Source organism: Periophthalmus magnuspinnatus, chromosome 12, assembly GCF_009829125.3.
Source record: "Periophthalmus magnuspinnatus isolate fPerMag1 chromosome 12, fPerMag1.2.pri, whole genome shotgun sequence".
Taxonomy (NCBI): Eukaryota; Metazoa; Chordata; class Actinopteri; order Gobiiformes; family Gobiidae; genus Periophthalmus; species Periophthalmus magnuspinnatus.
Genome location: NC_047137.1, coordinates 17985986 through 18005215, shown reverse-complemented (window position 1 = coordinate 18005215; position 19230 = coordinate 17985986). Strand labels below are relative to the sequence as shown.

The 19230-nt window shown below is 43.4% G+C and overlaps 2 protein-coding genes across 2 annotated transcripts in view; one reads left to right on the top strand and one right to left on the bottom strand.

Moving 5' to 3' along the window:
* cacna2d4a (calcium channel, voltage-dependent, alpha 2/delta subunit 4a) overlaps positions 1-19230 on the bottom strand; it is a 163108-nt gene that overhangs the window by 71441 nt on the left and 72437 nt on the right. The window lies entirely within an intron of this gene.
* Positions 8890-19230, top strand: part of lrtm2a (leucine-rich repeats and transmembrane domains 2a) — a 30967-nt gene continuing 20626 nt past the window's right edge. The window contains exon 1 of the mRNA XM_055225607.1: positions 8890-8941. Within this exon, the coding sequence (XP_055081582.1) occupies positions 8890-8941 (52 nt within the window). The remainder of the gene's footprint in view (positions 8942-19230) is intronic.

Below are 19230 nucleotides of genomic sequence, written 5' to 3'. Positions count from 1 at the left end.
TATATAAACAGTGAGTGAAGGTGGATGATCAGCCCGTTCAAACACAGCAGAAACAGAAAAATTACACAAAAACTCTGCGTAAACTCTTTATAAACACGTGACTTCACATTTTTAACATTTCCTAAACGTGTTTCGTATCAGGCGACTCCAACCTCAGCCTCTCGTTTCTTTCAGTTTTGTGATTAAAGACGGCGCCGGGTCGCTCTGGAAAAACACATTTATCTCAATGAGTTTTTGAACCCAATTAAATAAAGGTCAAAACGGACAACCTCCTGCCGGTCTCCACGGAGATATTAATGCGTTACCTGGAATGTTCCACAGCGCGGCCTTTAGCTCGTCAATAGAGGTCACGAGCCACAAGTTACGGGGTCGGTCGGGTCTGTGGAGAGGCGGCAATAACATCTCCATGGAGACAAACAAGTGACGGAGCCTCTATTAGAACCGATACGGGACGATACTGAAATTTGACGTCACGAAATAAGCGCGATTAACGATAATATCACGGAAATGATGTGAATAACGACAATTTGAATAATATTACGAATAAGCTCCGTGTTTAAACTGCTGTTATGTTAAATTCAGTCCGAGTTTATTTCTATATCATGTTTAAAAACTTATAAAATCTAAAAAAATATAAAGATAAAATGAAAATAACAATAAAACACCAAGATATCCAGTGTAGAAAGTGTTAAATACCAGGGAGAAGAGTCGGGTTTTCAGTCTGGTCTTTTTCTCACGATAAATGACTGTTTATCGTCGCATTTCTCCATTAAAAAGTGACACAATGAGGCTTTAACTCCAGCCGTTTCAGCCTACGGTACGATATATGTTCATTAACGGCGTTTTTAAATACCTGTTTTGATTGCGTAATGTTTTATTCACCGGTTTGACGCATCGTTCACCGCTCCGGCCTCGTCACACAAACAGAACGGCGTCGCTTACAGACGTGTTCATTTAATCCCCAAACATTTTCACGACGCCGTTTCAATCAACCGTTCTGACAACTGGAAATAACTTCACACAAACAAATGATTTCCTGGAAGCTGCGGGCGAAGCTAATCCTTCAAACGCAGGATGGAAACTGAGAGGGACGAAAAGGTCGAGGAGTGAGCTACGCGCCGTTAGCCCTTTGACCTCGTATTAGCACGCGGGCGAGTGGCGACTACCGCGGCGTCACTGTCGAATGTAAAAAAAGATCTCCAGGAATAGACGCGCGGGTGCGGAGCGGCTCAGACCACGGCACGCGGCGGGTTTCACTCTGAACACACACGCTTGTATTGTCGCGTGGCTAATCGTTACTCGCAAATCCACAACGACACAAAGATAACGCTCTGGATTTTTTATTTAAACGGATGTGAGTTTGGTCTACGATCCCTCCGTCGCGTCTCGAGCCAAAACTAAACACATTCCGTCAGATTAACAAAGTCTTTGCGCTTTTTTTCCGTGTAGCAGACATGTTTGTTTTGATTCAGACCGATATGCCGTAGACATAGACCACGAGTATCATAGCAACCAAAGAGCCAATCAGGAGCGAGGATGTTGAAGGTCAATCATACCTGTTGCTAACGCGAACAGGGGCGACCTCAGGGAAAGAACATGCCTGATTTGTCCGTTATTAATGTTCATATCTTGATTTACAGACACAATAGTGAAATAAAAACCCCAGGATCATGTGCTAATAAATCCACGTCTCTGATTGGCTGATCCACCTGTCAATCACACCCGTCTGAACTCTGGGAGATCAGGACAGAATCACAAACTAAACTGAAGTTCTACATAACTGTGAAAGTCCTGGAGCTCTGAGGAAGATCTCACAACAGCCTTTATAAAGCTACTAACTGTAACTTTTCTAATGTTATTCTTGGTCTGGAATGTTCCACAGTTTGGCATTAAAGCGAGGTCTCCCCTTTACGTCATAAATATTGTTGTTTTTTTTTAAATATATTTTAATGGTTCGTACCAGGACTTGGGCAGCTGTGGTCGTTGTAACTGTGACCTTTGACCTTTATCTATCTACATGGCGAGAAGCCGTTGATGCGATCCGGCGAAGTTACAGGTCAGATCTGTGGAGAGGCCTGTCCACACACTAAGAATGAATGTGTTTATGTTTTTTTCATAGTGTATAAAAAAAACAAAAAAAAAACAAAACATAAAATTGAATAAGACAGAAATGTTTAATGCCATACTGTGGAACGTTACACGGAGAGCAATAACATCTCCATGGACACAAGCAGTAAGTGAACCCTCTACTAGAAAGTTACACAGTGCATCTTTAACACAATGAAAGTCTTTCTTCAAAAATTATATCAATAAAAAGTTTTTCCTCAATTAAAAGTGCGCTAAGCTAAGTGTGCTAAACTAAGTGCGCTAAGCTAAGTGTGCTAAACTAAGTGCGCTAAGCTAAGTGTGCTAAACTAAGTGCGCTAAGCTAAGTGTGCTAAACTAAGTGTGCTAAACTAAGTGTGCTAATCTAAGTGCGCTAAGCTAAGTGTGCTAAACTAAGTGCGCTAAGCTAAGTGTGCTAAACTAAGTGCGCTAAGCTAAGTGTGCTAAACTAAGTGTGCTAAACTAAGTGTGCTAATCTAAGTGCGCTAAGCTAAGTGTGCTAAACTAAGTGCGCTAAGCTAAGTGTGCTAAACTAAGTGCGCTAAGCTAAGTGTGCTAAACTAAGTGCGCTAAACTAAGTGTGCTAATCTAAGTGCGCTAAACTAAGTGTGCTAAACTAAGTGCGCTAAGCTAAGTGTGCTAATCTAAGTGCGCTAAGCTAAGTGCGCTAGCTCGTTTGAACCCAGTGTAAACAGCGTCTCATCCCGAGTCTCGTCCCGAGTCTCGTCCTGAGTCTTCGTCCTGAGTCTTCGTCCGGGCCGAGTCTCGCCTGAGTCTTTGTCCGGGCTGAATGTAGGTCGGGTGACTTCACTCGTGGAAACTCACCCAGAGAAACGTTTCCTTCCAGACGCTGCACAAATGAAAATAGAGGCGTGAGACAAAGATCTGATCTGGGCCGGTGGGAAATCGATAAGTCGTTTTCTCTCCCGACATAAACAGCTTCTTTAGAACGAGCTTCTTCACAAACAAACAGCGTCCTCAGAAAAAGACTCTTTACAAACAGTTTTTCCACAAACAGCTACTTCATAAAGAGCTTCTTCTTCACAAACAGGTTCCTCATAACGAGCTTCTTCACAAACATCTTCTTCTTCTTCACTCGACTCTTCGTCTTCGTCTCTGTGTCTCATAAATGGACAGTTTCCTTTTCCCAGTAGTGTCTGGACTAATGTGTCTTAAATCGCCAAACGCAGACAGAAATCCCAAAGCAAACGCTCTGATTCAGTTAAAATGGACCAGACCAAACGGTGATTAAGCACATTTTTAAGTCAGATGCCCTTCCTATCAAAACCACACAGACCGAGTAACTGCAGGAGGCGATGTGAGGGAAGTGTGTTGCCCGAGAGCACCTCAGTCGTGATAAATACTGCAAAAAAATAACGATCTGAAGGTGGTGTAAGAAAGTCAAGAGCAATTTAAAGGTGCACTGTGTAACTTTTCTGAGGGAGGGTCTGTCTTCCAGGTCAAAAACTAACTTAACACTTCATGGATTCACGATAAAACTGATGGAGACGCACTGATCTGATACTGGGATCGGATATCGGCGCTGATGAGGAAACATTTGTTGGATCGAAAATCGGCTTCCAAATATCGGTGGAGTCGATATCCTGGTTGGACATGTGGATCGATGTTGTAGAGGCTGATCTGGACCGAGCGGCAGAACAGAACAGAAAAAAAAACAAAGAACCAGTGACTGTGGATGAACTTTGCCACAAAACCACAGAGTCTCACATCTGAAAACACGATAAAAATACAAAAAAATAAAACAAAATAAATAAAATACACCTCTGATCCTCCTCACACCTGGCGCCAGTTTCTTTCCCCCTTTATACCTGGCGTTTCCGCTCCAAACCTCTACCCCACAGTGCCCCCTGGAGGCCGGAGGTGCACACGTGGAAATGAAAACGGCTCCTGCTGAAGTCGTAACGATTCACTGATGTTCGGCCCGGGACGTCTCAGGGTTTGACTTTTGTTTACGCACAAAGTTATTCTGCGTCTGCACGAGGGACGAGTGACACGTTTGGATCAGTTCTGTCTTATTTTATTTTTGCTTTGAGGAAATAAATGCGGTTTTCAGCCTCTGCTCTGGCGTCGCGTCGGGGATTGGCGGATACTTAACGCTGTGGTATCAGAATCAGTATCGGAAAAACGTGATCTGAAAAACATGTGATCGTTGGATTAATATGTGGATTTTTTTTCACCAGAAATATTTATAATTCAATCCGTGTTCATTATTTGAGGTTTTTGTTTCTTTTTCTGTCAAATAAAAAGGCAGAGGAGCAATTATCTTATATTAAACCACAGAGACACTGACGGGTGGAGGTGGAGGTGGAGGTGGAGGTGGAGGTGGAGGTGGAGGTGCAGATTATGTAGATCAGTGAATAAAGGACACGACCTGTGTTTTGTCGAGGCTGCAGCAGGTGACACCGAGTCCAGACCAGAGCAGTTATAGAGCAGAATCTGGAGCAGAGTCACATATTTGGAATTCAGACCGAGAGTGTCATAGCAACCAGAGAGCCAATCAGGGGCGAGGCTGTTGAAGGCTAGTGAAATAAAAACCCCAGGATCATGTAGAGAGTTAATACGAACATTTAAGACCAGAATGAGTCTGAAGCAGCAGAGACAGAGAGGGGACAGATTTACAAAAAACAAACAAACAAAATAAATAAATAAATAAAAATAAAAATAAACTAAATAACAAAAAATGAATAAATAAACTCAATTTAACTAAAAAAAAGAAAAATGAAAATGAAAAAAAAAATTCAAAACAAAAAAAATAAAAATAAAATAAACTCTAAAAATCTAAATAAAAATGAATAAATAAAATCAATTTAACTAAACAAAAAGAAAAAAAGAAAATGAAAATTCAAAAAAAAAATTCAAAAAATAAAAAATAAATAAAATAAAGTAAACTCTAAAAATCTAAATAACAAAAAATGAATAAATAAACTCAATTTAACTAAAAAAAAGAAAATTAAAAAAAAATTAAAAAAAAATTAATTAATAAAAAAATAAACTCTAAAAATCTAAATAACCAAAAATGAATAAATAAACTCAATTTAACTAAACAAAAAGAAAAAAAGAAAATGAAAATAACAAAAAAAATGAATGGATAAACGCAATTTACCTAAAAAAAAAAAAAAAAAAAAAAAAGCAAAAAACCCCCCCCCAAAAAAACAGGATCATGTAGAGCGGGTTAAGACGAACATTTAAGAACAAAATGACGAGTCTGACAGCAGCAGAGACAGAGAGAGGAGAGACAGGAAGTGCGCCCGTGATCACTTCCTGTTTGTAGCGCGGCGGCTAGCGAGTTAGCTGCTACACGTCCACTTATATAAACAGTGATTTGGCTGAACACTTGATTTAAAATGTTTTATTTGCACCTAAACCGAGCGAACAAACTTTTAACAAACACTCCATATTTATAAAGATAGATTAAAGGGCACTGCGTAACATTACTGCTCCAGAGAGAGACGTTATTGCTTTATATCTGTCTCCACGGAAACATAAATTTATAGGTCAGGTCTGTGGAGTGTAAGTATTTTTGAGCAATAAAAAGCTGTGTAGCAAAATAAACGTTAGATTGATGTGTTTAATATCACGGTCCATCTCCACGGAGACGAGCAGCTGCCCCGCCCCCCACAGAAAAGTTACACAGGGAAACATTAAAAACACCAACTCAGAATGAAGAGTCAGTTTGACCTTTTGAGTCAAAAAGTGTAAATATATAGTTACTAAGAAATCCTCATGTTTGACTCCCGGCTGAACGGCTCGTGTTTGACTCCTAGTAAACGGCTCCATTCTGCTGTGACTTTGACTCGTGACTCTCGTGTTTGACTCCCGGTGAACGACTCGTGTTTGACTCCCTGCTGAACGGCTCGTGTTTGACTCCTGGCTGAACGGCTCCATTCTGCTGTGACTTTGACTCGTGACTCTCGTGTTTGACTCCCGGTGGCTCCATTCTCAGTTTTCTAAAATGCATAAATCAGATGTGGAGATTGCGATCGGCTGAGGCCCATTTGTATTCACCTCCATCGTCTCAGGTGAGCGGACGTGTCAGCTCTGTGTGTGTGTGTGTCTATGTGTGTGTGTGTGTGAGTGTGTGTGTGTGTGTGTGTGTGTGCATTTGGCTCCCTACGGTACAATTTGTTTCATCATTATCCCTGTTTGCACCTGAACCTGCACAAAGCCCCTGTCAGGACGAAATATAAAAATAATATAATAATACGGAGCTTTTCAGAGCAACTCGAAGACGATTCAGAACCAAACACGTCTTATTATTATTATTATTATTATTATTATTATTATTGTAACATATTTTACCTCCGTCAGTGGATCTGGCTCCCGCTCACAGACTACAGTAATAACATCATCTTTAAATTAAGCAAACGACTCAAATCCACCTCTACCTCCACCAACAACGTCACCGTCTGCCTCACGACCTTCACCGTTTTATATAAGATAATTGCTCCTCTCTGTCTTATTACCTGTGTTTTTTTTGATAGAGAAACAAACCAAAGCATCAAATGAACATGGATTGAATTATGAGCTTTTATTTTCTTTAAGACTGAACAATTTTGGGGGAAAAAGTCCACAAATTAATCCCAGAATCAGATGCGTTTCAGAACATGTTTGTCTTTGTGGTGTTTTTGTTTTAACGTTTTTTTAAGCACAGTTGGATCTCTGTGTTTTAAAGAAATAAGAGCCGTTTTCTGTCTTTTCTCTGCACTGGTATCGGTTAATATCGAGTATCGGCAAGTCAAAGTATTGGTATTGGATTTGAAAAAGCTGCATCAGTGCATTTTCTAACTGCGGTGATGAGACGAGGCACAAAAAGCAGGTAGTGGTGTAGAAACGTACTGCACCGTATTAAAACCATATTTGTCTGGACCATAGACTGTTTATGTAAATGGACGTAGCTAACGTGCTAACCGCCGCGCTACAAACAGGAAGTGATCACGGGCGCACTTCCTGTCTCTCCTCTCTCTGTCTCTGCTGCTTCAGACTCGTCATTTTGGTCTTAAATGTTCGTATTAACCCTCTACATGATCCAAGGATTCCTTTTTTTTAATTTTTATTTGTATTTATTTATTTGCTTTTTTTTTGTGTTTTTTTTAGTTATTTTGAGTTTATTTATTTATTTATTTTTAAGTTATTTTTATTATAATATTTTTTGTTATTTTGAGTTTTTTTTGTTTATTTTCTCTATTTTTTGTTATTTTTATTTATTAATTAATTTTTTGTTATTTAGATTTTTTTGTTACTTGACTTTATTTTTTTAAACTGTCTCCTCTTTTTTTTTTTTTTTAGTTATTTTGAATTTATTTCAAATTTTTTTGTGTGTTTTTTCTTATTTTTTTTTGTTATTTTGTGGTTTTTTTTTTTTTTTTTTTTTTTTTTTCCAGAACAGTCCCCTCTCTCTGTCTCTGCTGCTTCAGACTCATTCTGGTCTTAAATGTTCGTATTAACCCTCTACATGATCCTGGGGTTTTTATTTCACTATTGTATCTGTAAATCAAGATATGAACATTAATAACAGACAAATCAGGTCCTTCTGTCCCCGAGGTCACTGCTGGCAGCCTTAGCAACAGGTTTGATTGACAGCGTTGCTAAGGTCAGAAATCTGCTCCACATTAGCCGCTCAGGCCTCGATTCATTTGACCTGAAATGAGCCGCACGAATATGAGCCAAGATAGAAATTCCCATCGGTGCTAAATCTTTGTCATGAACGAGGATCTCCCTTTTTGCTCTCCTCCCTCTCCCTCCTCTTCCTCCCTCTCCCTCCTCTTCCTCCCTCTCCCTCCTCTTCCTCCCTCTCCCTCTCCTCCCTCTTCCTCCTCTCCCTCCTCTTCCTCCTCTCTTCCCTCTCCCTCCTCTTCCTCCTCTCCCTCCTCTCCCTCCTCTTCCTCCTCTCTTCCCTCTCCCTCCTCTTCCTCCTCTCCCTCCTCTCCCTCCTCTTCCTCCTCTCCCTCCTCTTCCTCCCTCTCCCTCCCCCTCCTCTCCCTCCTCCTCCTCTTCCTCCTCTTGTAAAACCCTGTGACACACAAACCGATCGACAGGATGAGTCTGACTGAAAACCACGACGCTTAGTTTTTCTCTCAATCGCTCCACGTTCCCGCTCAATATGCAAATTCCCCAGCGCTCATTTGCATAATCCGAGCGTACGAATATCTAATGAGCGCCGTCACAACACTCACCTTCACCTCCGCCCGTTTAACCCCGCGTGGGCCAAACCCGCGTGGGCCAAACCCTCCAAACAAAAGCGTCAAACGTTACGATGAACGGAGTTAAGAGGCCGTGATTATCGTCTATGACACTCGGGAAAGAATCAGCGCGTTTGAAACGATCGCTCCACGAGGCCGATGTGTTCAGAGGACGAACGACAACCGCGACGAAACGACACGTCTGTCAGGAGTGTGTGTGTGTGTGTGTGTGTGTTTATAAATCACACAGAAATATTCAAAATGTGCAGAAAAACTTTATTTATAAATGTTAAATATGTGACTGTAAAATTATACGTGAAGTACATCAGTGTGCGTTGGTTCAGTCTGGTGTTGTGTGTTGTGTGTGTGTTGTGTGTTGTGTGTGTGTGTGTTGTGTGTGTGTGTGTTGGGGCAGACAGCTCAGTGGGGGGTCAGACTGTGTGATCTACTAGACACACATGTATAATTAAACACACACTGACACACACGTGTGCGTCTGACTGCTCTTGTGTGCTCCTCCTCAGGTGTGCGTTCGCTCTGCAGAGATGACGGCCTGACGTTGTCGTGTGAGGCTGTGTGTGTCATGCTCCGCCTCATGTGCCCACCGGGGGGCGGCGCCCTCTCAGTCACTAATGGTGAGTTTTCTATAAACTTCGTACGAGGAGACGTCGTTTTCTTCTCACGGCTCCGTTCCATTTGGTCCCAAACTGCAGAGGGAGGGAGACTGTCTGATGTGACAGCTGCTAATGTTAGCATTCCCAGCATGCTTTGCTCTACAGTCCACAGACACTCAGGGGATCAGGCCGAGCGTGCGGCGCCTCGTGCCACCTCCACCAGCGAAACGCCAGAGTCTGAACGAGCAGAAGAGCAGGAGTGTACAGAGCGAACATGACGGCCCTGTTCAGCCCTGTTTAGTCCTGTTTAGTCTTATTTAGTCCTGTTTAGTCCTGTTTAGTCCTGTTTAGTCTTATTTAGTCCTGTTTAGTCTTGTTAGGTTCAGTTTAGTCCAGTTCAGTCCTGTTTAGTCCGATTCTGTCTGGTTCAGCCCTGTTCAGTCTGGTTCAGTCCGGTTCAGCTCTGTTTAGTCCTGTTTGGTTCTGTTTAGTCCAGTTCAGCCCTGATTATTCTGGTTCAGTCCAGTTCAGCCCTGTTCAGTCCGGGTCAGCCCTGTTCAGTCTGGTTCAGTCCGGTTCAGCCCTGTTCAGTCTGGTTCAGTCCGGTTCAGCTCTGTTTAGTCCTGTTTGGTTCTGTTTAGTCCAGTTCAGCCCTGATTATTCTGGTTCAGTCCGGTTCAGCCCTGTTCAGTCCGGTTCAGCCTGGTTCAGTCCTGTTCAGCCCTGTTCACCTCTCAGACCTCGGCCCTTGTTCCTCTCGTTCTTTCCGTTCTTTCATAACTTCCTGTTGCTCCTGACTCTGACTCGTGTCCTAGCAACAGCTCGGTGTGTGGGTTTGGGGGATTACAGTCCACACGTCCCACTCGCTAATAAACAAACACACGAGCGCTAACGCTAACTCCTCACATCTCGCCTCACGTGCCACGCGAGACTCTTTGGCGTTCGGGACGGGAAGCCGCTCGTCGCTCCGGAGGCGGCCGGCAGGACGCCTCCGCAAACCGCGAGACCGGGGACGGTAAACAACAGGGGCGCGCAATCTGTCAGAGCACGGGCGGCACGCACACCTCAGCCCGCCGCACTTAGCCAGAGTATTACAGCGCTATTTATAACGCCGCGAGTGTGATGTAACGTGCCGCGTCCGTAATGACAGGGCTGGAATGGGATTTTAAATATGTCAGATTATAAACAGCCTCAAAGAAACGGAGCGCGTGACCTCGTTCTGATTTTATTCTAACATTTGAATTCTGAGGCGTCTGATCCTCACGCAAGAAAAATACAGTATTTTAATAAAGTCGTGTTTGACAAAATCCAGAAAAGTTTTTGGGCAGCAGCTCGTTTGGCAGAGACAGTCGCCCACTAATCTAAAAGTCTGAAGTCTGAAGTTTAATGTCTGAAGTCTAAAGTCTAAAATCTAAAAGTCTAAAATCTAAAAGTCTAAAATCTAAAAGTCTAAAGTCTAAATTCTGGCAGTGGCTGATTTGAGAAAAATATGGAACTAAGATTTTTCTGAAGAATTGCAAACGTTAGATTTGGTGATTTATGTTTTAATAATGAGATTTTGTTCAAAGTTCAAATTTTTAACACGTCCAGAGGATTTTAAAAAGACTGAAAAAAAAGAAAATGAACTGAGAAAATAAGAAAAGAATCACTTTATAATGAGAATAAGACACAGGGAGGGCATCTGACACACAGGGAGGGCATCTGACACACAGGGAGGGCATCTGACACACACAGGGAGGGGAGGGACACGAGGGACGTCCCACTGCAGTTGTTTTTTTTTTTATATATTTGCAAATACAGATTCGATACCGAGCTCATTCTGACACAGATAGAAAATACGCAAAAAAAAAAAAAAAAAAAAAAGATAAATAAACTCAAAATAACAAAAAAAGAGGAGACACAGTTTAAAAAAAAACAAAAAAAACAAAAAAAAATCTCAACTAAAAAATCAAAACTCAAAATAACAAAAAAAATAATAAATAAACAAATAAAAAGAACAAAAAATAGAGAAAATAAACAAAAAACACAGATAAGACACATCTGTCAAACTCAAGACAGAAAAGAGAGGGAGAGAGGGAGAGAGGAAGAGAGCAGCAGGGAGTGTGGATCAATGATGGAGAGAGGGATGGAGGAGGGAGAGGAAGAAAGAGAGGAGAAGAGAGAGAGAGAGAGAGGGCACGACAGGAGAAACTCTAACGTCACAGTCATTCACAGAAAAAACACTACAGCTGCAGAGAAGAGAAGAAGAGAGAAGAACAGAGCAGCAGGGAGGATGGATCAATGATGGAGAGAGGGATGGAAGGAGGGAGAGAGAAAGAGAGAGGGAGAGAGAGGGAATGAGACACGAGCAACTCAAACGTCACAGAAAAAAAACACTAACACAAAGAGAGAGACAGAACAAGAGAGGGAGAAAGAGAGGGAGGAGCGTGAGACAGGAGAGAGAGAAGAGAGAGGGATATAGAGAGGAAGAGAGAGAGGGCATGAGACAGGAGAGAGGGAGAGAGAAAGAGAAACACAGAAAGGGAAGAAAAGGAGGGTAAAAGAGGGTGGGGAGACACAGGAGAGAGAGAAACAGATGAGGAGAGAGGAAAGGAGATGGAGTAAAGAAACAGAGGAGAGAGAGGGAAGGATGGAGAGAGCAGATAGATGAATAGAGAGAGAGAGAGAGAGAGCGAGAGAGAGAGAGAAAGAGAGACAGTGGTCCATGAGCCACACAGAGCCATATGTCGCCTTCAGGATTTGGATCTGCACAGACTGAAACTGAACACACACACACACCTCACATCAGCACACACACACACACACACACACACACACACACACACACACCCCACACACACACACACACACACACACCCCACCCCCCCCCCCCACACACACACACTACACAGCTTTAACACAGATGCCCTCCCTCACATCAGCACATATTTGTTTGATGTCACTTGAGAGTTTTATCACAATTTACTTTTTACTACAAAACACACAGAAAAAGAACGAGAGAGACAGAGAGGGGGGGAGGGAGGAGAGGATAGAGAGAGAGAGGGAGGGGGGAGAAAGAGAGGGAGGGATAGGGGAGTAAAAATATAAAGAGGTTACAGTAGAGAGAAGGGAGAATGAAAAGAAAGGAAAGAGAGAGAAACAGAGGCAAAGAGGGAGAGAGAAAAGAAGAGAAGACAGACAGGGACCGAGGGAAAGAAAGGAGAGAGAAATGGATAGAGAGGGAAAGAGAGGGAGGAAAGAGAGAAAGTGGGACATGAGAGATAGGAGAGGAGAATAGGGAAGAGAACAGAAAAATATAAAGATGTAGACTGAAGGGAGAATGAAAAGAAAGAAGAAAAGAAAAATGATGAACCGCACATAAACGTCTCTCCAGACTGAACGTAAACAGCAGCAGATAAAACTTTCCCTCCACCGGATCCACCTGTTCTCTTCTGTTTTTTTTCTGTTTGCATCGTGCGAATACGAGGCTAAAAATATCTGAGATTAACTGACACGGCTCTAATGAAAAGACCGAGGTGAGGATTTGAGGTTTAAACGCCGCTCGCTCTTTAAACACCAACAGAAGAACGCCCTGGACAAGAAGAGACAGAGCCAAAAGAGACAGAGCCAAAAGAGACAGAGCCAAAAGAGACAGAGCCAAAAGAGACAGAGCCAAAAGAGACAGAGCCAAAAGAGCGCTGGATTCAGAGCAGCTGGATTCAGAGCGGCTGATTTCAGAGTGCGGCTGATTTCAGAGCGGCAGATTTCAGAGTGCGGCTGATTTCGGAGAGACTGATTTCAGAGCGGCTGATTTCAGAGCGGCTGATTTCAGAGTGTGGCTGATTTCAGAGCGGTTGATTTCAGAGTGCGGCTGATTTCAGAGCGGCTGATTTCAGAGCGGCTGATTTCAGAGCGGCTGATTTCAGAGCGGCTGATTTCAGAGTGTGGCTGATTTCAGAGCGGTTGATTTCAGAGTGCGGCTGATTTCAGAGCGGCTGATTTCAGAGCGGCTGATTTCAGAGCGGCTGATTTCAGAGAAACTGATTTCAGAGTGGCTGATTTCAGAGAGGCTGATTTCAGAGAGACTGATTTCAGAGCGGCTGATTTCAGAGCGGCTGATTTCAGAGAGGCTGATTTCAGAGAGACTGATTTCAGAGCGGCTGATTTCAGAGCGGCTGATTTCAGAGAGACTGATTTCAGAGCGGCTGATTTCAGAGCGGCTGATTTCAGAGCGGCTGATTTCAGAGCGGCTGATTTCAGAGCGGCTGATTTCAGAGAGACTGATTTCAGAGCGACTGTTGCACAAAATTACACACAAATCACACTGGAAATAAATGAAAATATTAAATCAGACACACACACGGGTAATATAACACTCGACACACTCACACAATAGCTACAGCACTGCCGGGAATGTTCCACAGTACGGCATTACGCTGCTTTTTGTAAATATAGTACATTTATTGCTCGTAAATACACTGAAAAGCTGCGTTCTTATTACACACGGGCTTGCCTTTCCACAGATCTGACCTGCCGCTGTAGCTTCCCCTGAGATCCTGAGATAGTTTTACATCTGGGTGAAGAAATAACATCTCCACAGAAACGTAAAGTTACACGATACGCCTTTAAAATGAAAGTAGGCCATGAAAGTATGTAAAGCACGACAGCTGTGAAAGTGTAAACTTAGTAAAACTTGTTTCCATTGATATAGGTAAGTTTAATGCCATAGGGTGGAACATGCATCCAGACAAAGCAGTGACATCTCCATGGAGACGTAAAGTTGCATGGTACGGCTTTAATATGTCGGTACATAAAATAAAGTAGGGCACATTATGTAACACACTGGGTCAGGTCTTTGGCTTTAAATCTATTTTCAGGGAGAAATTAGTCTGAAAATGATCAAATATGGCATAAAGTGAAAAATAAAATAATAAATAAACTGAATTAATATGTAAATCGTATTAATCTGATCTAATGTACAGGTTAAATCGTGTCAGACTTAAAAACAAAAAAAAAAGTTCTAACCATAAACTGTCAGACTTTTGGTTTTAAATGGACCAATCAGATTCTGCCCCTGAGCCCTTTGTCTTAGCCCCGCCCCTTCGTTTTGTGCGTTCACAAAAGGTGAAGGGCGAGTCTTTTTTACGCCCTCATTTAGAAGCGGTAGGGAAAGAGGTGGGGCTAAGGGGAAGACGTAGGGCGACAAAAGAGACCTGGGATCGGCCTCGGCTCAAATGTGACTTTTTGAATAATTGAACTCGTGTTTGGATCAGGTTTAGAGAGAAACTTTAACGTCCAGTGGATTTGTCCTGGTGTGAGTCGTAGCAAATAGAAATGAGGCGTGTTTATATCAGACATGACCTCGTCACCAGACATGACCTCGTCACCAGACATGACCTCGTCACCAGACATGACCTCGTCACCAGACATGACCTCGTCACCAGACATGACCTCGTCACCAGACATGACCTCGTCCGGCTCCAGAGGTTCATGATTCAAGGTCCAGAGGCACAGCTCAGGTTTGTCCCACAGTGAAGTCAGACTCACACAGACGACACCACACAACACAACACAACACAACACGACACAACACGACACAACACGACACAACACAACACAACACAACACGACACAACACGACACAACACGACACAACACGACACAACACGACACAACGCCACACAACATCACACCACAGGGTCAGATTACAACATATGGAATATACTGTAACACAAGACTGAGAGAGAGAAGTGGAGAGAGAAGAACAGAGAGGGAGAGAGAGAGGGGCGGAGAGAGAGAAGAACAGAGAGAGAGAGAGAGGGTAGGGGGGGGGAGAAGAACAGAGAGGGAGAGAGAGAGAAGAACAGAGAGAGACAGAGAGAGGAAGAGAGGGGTGGAGAGAGAGACAGACAGAGGGAGAAAGAGAGAGGGAGAGAGGAGTGAAGAGAGACAGACAGAGAAACATTTTACAACATATGGAATATACTGTAACACAAGACTGAGAGAGAGAAGTGGAGAGAGAGAAGAACAGAGAGGGAGAGAGAGGGAGAGGGGCGGAGAGAGAAGAACAGAGAGGGAGAGAGAGAGAAGAACAGAGAGAGACAGAGAGAGGAAGAGAGGGGTGGAGAGAGAGACAGACAGAGGGAGAAAGAGAGAGGGGGAGAGGAGTGAAGAGAGACAGACAGAGAAACATTTTACAACATATGGAATATAATGTAACACAAGACTGAGAGAGAGGAGTGGAGAAAGGGAGGGATAGAGAGGGAGAGAGAGAGAAGAACATAGAGACACAGTGAGAGGGAGAGAGGATTGGAGAGAGAGAAGAACAGAGAGGGAGAGGGGCGGTGAGAGAGACAGTGGGAGAAAGAGGGGTGCAGAGAGAAACAATTTACGACATATGGAATACACTGTAACACAAGACTGAGAGAGAGAGAGGGAGGAATAGAGAGGGAGAGGATGGAGAGAGAGACAGACAGAGGGAGAAAGAGAGAGGGAGAGAGAAACAATTTACACCATATGGAATATAATGTAACAGAAGACTGAGAGAGACAGAGGGAGAGAGACAAAGGGAGAGAGGGGTAGAGAGAGGAACAGAGAGTGAGATGCAGGTTTGACAAAAAGAGTGAGAAGGAGGGAGAGGAGGACAGAGAAAGAGGGAGAGATGGAGAAAGAGATGAGGAGAGGGAGAGAGAAATGAGAAAGAGAGTGGGAGAAAGTGAAAGAGCTGGAGAGAAAGAAAGATGGAGAAAGAGAGGGAGAGAGAGAGTAAGGAGGAGAGAAACGAGAGACAGAGGGAGAAACCCGCTGTTTCAGTTCTGATCTCAGTATTGTCGTGTGATTCCAGCTCCCACAGATGAAAACTGTCATTGTGTCATTGAGCAACACACTTAACTCATTTTACCTCGTTTATCTTTTTCTAAAATGACAGAAGTCGTACCCGCGGTTTCCCCAGTGCAGAGATATCGTAAAAATGATCTGGCTAGCATGTTTGTTGTTGTTAGCATCACTGAGAGAAAAACTCGTCTGTGAAATGTTGAGAAAAACTAGGATTTATATTTTATAAGAAAGTGAAGAACAAACAGGACCTGAGCAAACAGTTTTAAAATGAACCAGTCTAGTCCACAACTTCTGTATTAATCTAGACCTGGTTTAGTCCTGGTTTAGTCCTGGTTTAGACCTGGTTTAGACCTGGTTTAGTCCTGGTTTAGTCCTGGTTTAGACCTGGTTTAGTCCTGGTTTAGACCTGGTTTAGTCCTGGTTTAGACCTGGTTTAGACCTGGTTTAGTCCTGGTTTACTCTTAGACTTGGTGTGAAATGTTTCAGAGCTGCACTAAAATTTCAAAATAAACACTAACATTAAAAAGAGCCAAGAGCCGTCGGTGAAACTCAGGCCCAGAGCAAAGTCCAGACAATTAAAGGGATTAAAACCTCATTTTGGTTTCGCTTTAACGATCCAATTAAGGGACATTCTGATAATGGTTTTGTACAACATTTTACAAGCTGCAAAAACTAAACCAAAACATGACCCAAGGGACTTCTCCTGCACCAGCGTCCAACCAGAAGAACCAGAGGAACCAGAGGAACCAGAAGAACCAACCTGAGGAACCAGAGAAACCAGAGAAGCCAGAGGAACCAGAGGAACCAACCGGAGGAACCAGAGGAACCAGAGAAACCAGAAGAACCAGAGGAACCAGATGAACAAACCTGAGAAACCAGAGAAACCAGAGGAACCAACCGGAGGAACCAGAGGAACCAGAGAAACCAGAAGAACCAGAGGAACCAGATGAACAAACCTGAGAAACCAGAGAAACCAGAGAAGCCAGAGGAACCAGAGGAACCAACCGGAGGAACCAGAGGAACCAGAGAAACCAGAAGAACCAGAGGAACCAAAGAAACCAAAGGAACCAGTAGAAGCAGAGGAACCAACCAGAAGAACCAGAGGAACCAACCTGAGGAACCAGAGAAACCAGAAGAACCAAAGAAACCAGAGAAACCAACCAGAGGAACCAGAGGAACCAAAGAAACCAGAGAAACCAACCAGAAGAAACCAGAGGAACCAGAAGAACCAGTCTGTTACATCTCTAAAGCTCAAAATGCTCTGTTCCACCTTGTGATGTCATGAAGTGGTAGTTTTAAAGATAACTGCTCCTTTTGTTCAGTAGAAATGGGAAATTCCAGAAGCTGAAATGATCCAAATGATTCTATAAATGAAGGTGTGTGGAGTTTAAAAACACAGTGGAGCACTTCCTGTATCGCCACATGATGACATCACAGGGTGGAACAGAGTGTTTGTGTGTTTAAACATGTGAGAATGAACAAAAACACAACTCCAGGTCTGTTTGCGACGAGGAAATGACATTAGAACGGATCAAAAAACAGCGTCATGTGGGACTTTTCACTTTTACAGAATCGTTTGAGGAACAAAAACTCAAAATTACAACAAAAAAATCTGCACAAACCTTTGCAGATTCTTGTGAAAAAAAATATTCTGAATCAATTTTTCAAACAAATATTTAGCACAGATGTTTTATTGCTACAAAAACGTGCCCATGGAGACAGACAGATTTAATGCCATATTGAGAAATATTCAATCGTGGTATTGACATCTCCATGGTGACAGCAAGAGGACAGCGCCGGATCCCAAAGAAAAGTTACTTATCACAACTTAGTCCTGGTTTAGTCCTGGTTTAGTCCTGGTTCGGTCCTGGTTCGGTCCTGGTTCGGTCCTGGTTCGGTCCTGGTTCGGTCCTGGTTCAGTCCTGGTTCAGTCCTGGTTCAGTCCTGGTTTAGTCCTGGTTCAGTCCTGGGTTAGTCCTGGTTCAGTACTGGTTCAGTCCTGGTTTAGACCTGGTTTAGTCCTGGTTCAGTCCTGGTTTAGTTCTGGTTTAGTCCTGGTTTAGTCCTGGTTCAGTCCTGGTTTAGTCCTGGTTTAGTCCTGGTTTAGTCCTGGTTTAGTCCTGGTTTAGTCCTGGTTCAGTCCTGGTTTAGTCCTGGTTCAGTCCTGGTTCAGTCCTGGTTCAGTCCTGGTTCAGTCCTGGTTTAGACCTGGTTTAGTCCTGGTTTAGTCCTGGTTTAGTCCTGGTTCAGTCCTGGTTTAGTCCTGGTTTAGACCTGGTTTAGTCCTGGTTTAGACCTGGTTTAGTCCTGGTTTAGTCCTGTTCATAGCTCAGATCGTGGAGGCAGTTGTTGAGTTCTGGATCGATAGTCGGGTCTGTCCTGGACAATGGCGCGGTCGTCAATCCGCTGGACCTCGCTCTCGTCTGTGAGGCCGAGGCGCAGAGGCACACGGCGAGCGTCCTTTACTCTCCCTCGCATCCTGTCGGCACTTAGCCTTGAAACGAGCGGTCACGTCTCCGCGCCGCCATCGATCAAAGAAATAGTCCGAGTGAGAGCTCCGAATGTGACGTCCACCGCGGCGACGGAAGGTTTCGGCGACAGTTTAAACGAATTTGGAGCTGACGTCCTGATCGGGGTTTGAGGAGCGCTGGTTTACATTAAGGAACCGCTCACACATTCACACTGCGGGCGAGGGGGGTAAGTGTCTTGCCCAAGGACACATTCGCCGCGTCTTGATTCGTTGGTTTCACACTTCGTAGGCCGCGTTTGAAGGGCACTTAGGTCACTTCATCCACCGGGCCCTTCGAACGGTACTTCGAAGGGCGCAACCGTCGAACTGGGACGCGTGTTTTAATTTAATTTAGTGTCTCCATGGAGATTTAAATGTTTCGCAGTGTGGCATTGACATAATCTCCATGACGACAAAAAGCAGGGGATGTCACTGAGCAGGTTACATGTCAGATCTGCGGAGAGGAGAACCCGCTCACAGTGAGAAAGCATGTTTTCTCAGGCGTTTTTAACAATACCTACACCTGTAAGTTAATAAATCCAACATAGATTTAACTCAACTTCAGGCAGGTGAAGCAGGTGAAGCAGGTGGCGGGCCCCTCACCGGAAAAGTCCCACAGTGCACCTTTAAAGTCATTCGTTTGGAAATTAAAGCCGTGATGTTGCGTTATTATTAGGCTGATGTTTTCAATATTTGTAAAACCGTCCTTGCGTATTATTCCACACAAATCGGTGAAGATTACAGGCTTTTTTTTTTCTTTTTTTTTTTTTTACCTGAAATAAAAACGTCATTATAAAAAGAGCTGGAATGATTAATCGTAGTCGTATTTCGATAGTTGTAATCGTTTGCTGGAGTAAACGGACTCTAAATGTGTAAAGCGTTTTGAAGCTTAAAGGTGAAAAGCGCTGTATAAAAATGTGACCTTTTACCGTTATTACATCAAAATGTCCAAGTTTTGCCCTTTATTTGTGTAAAAATGTGTTTT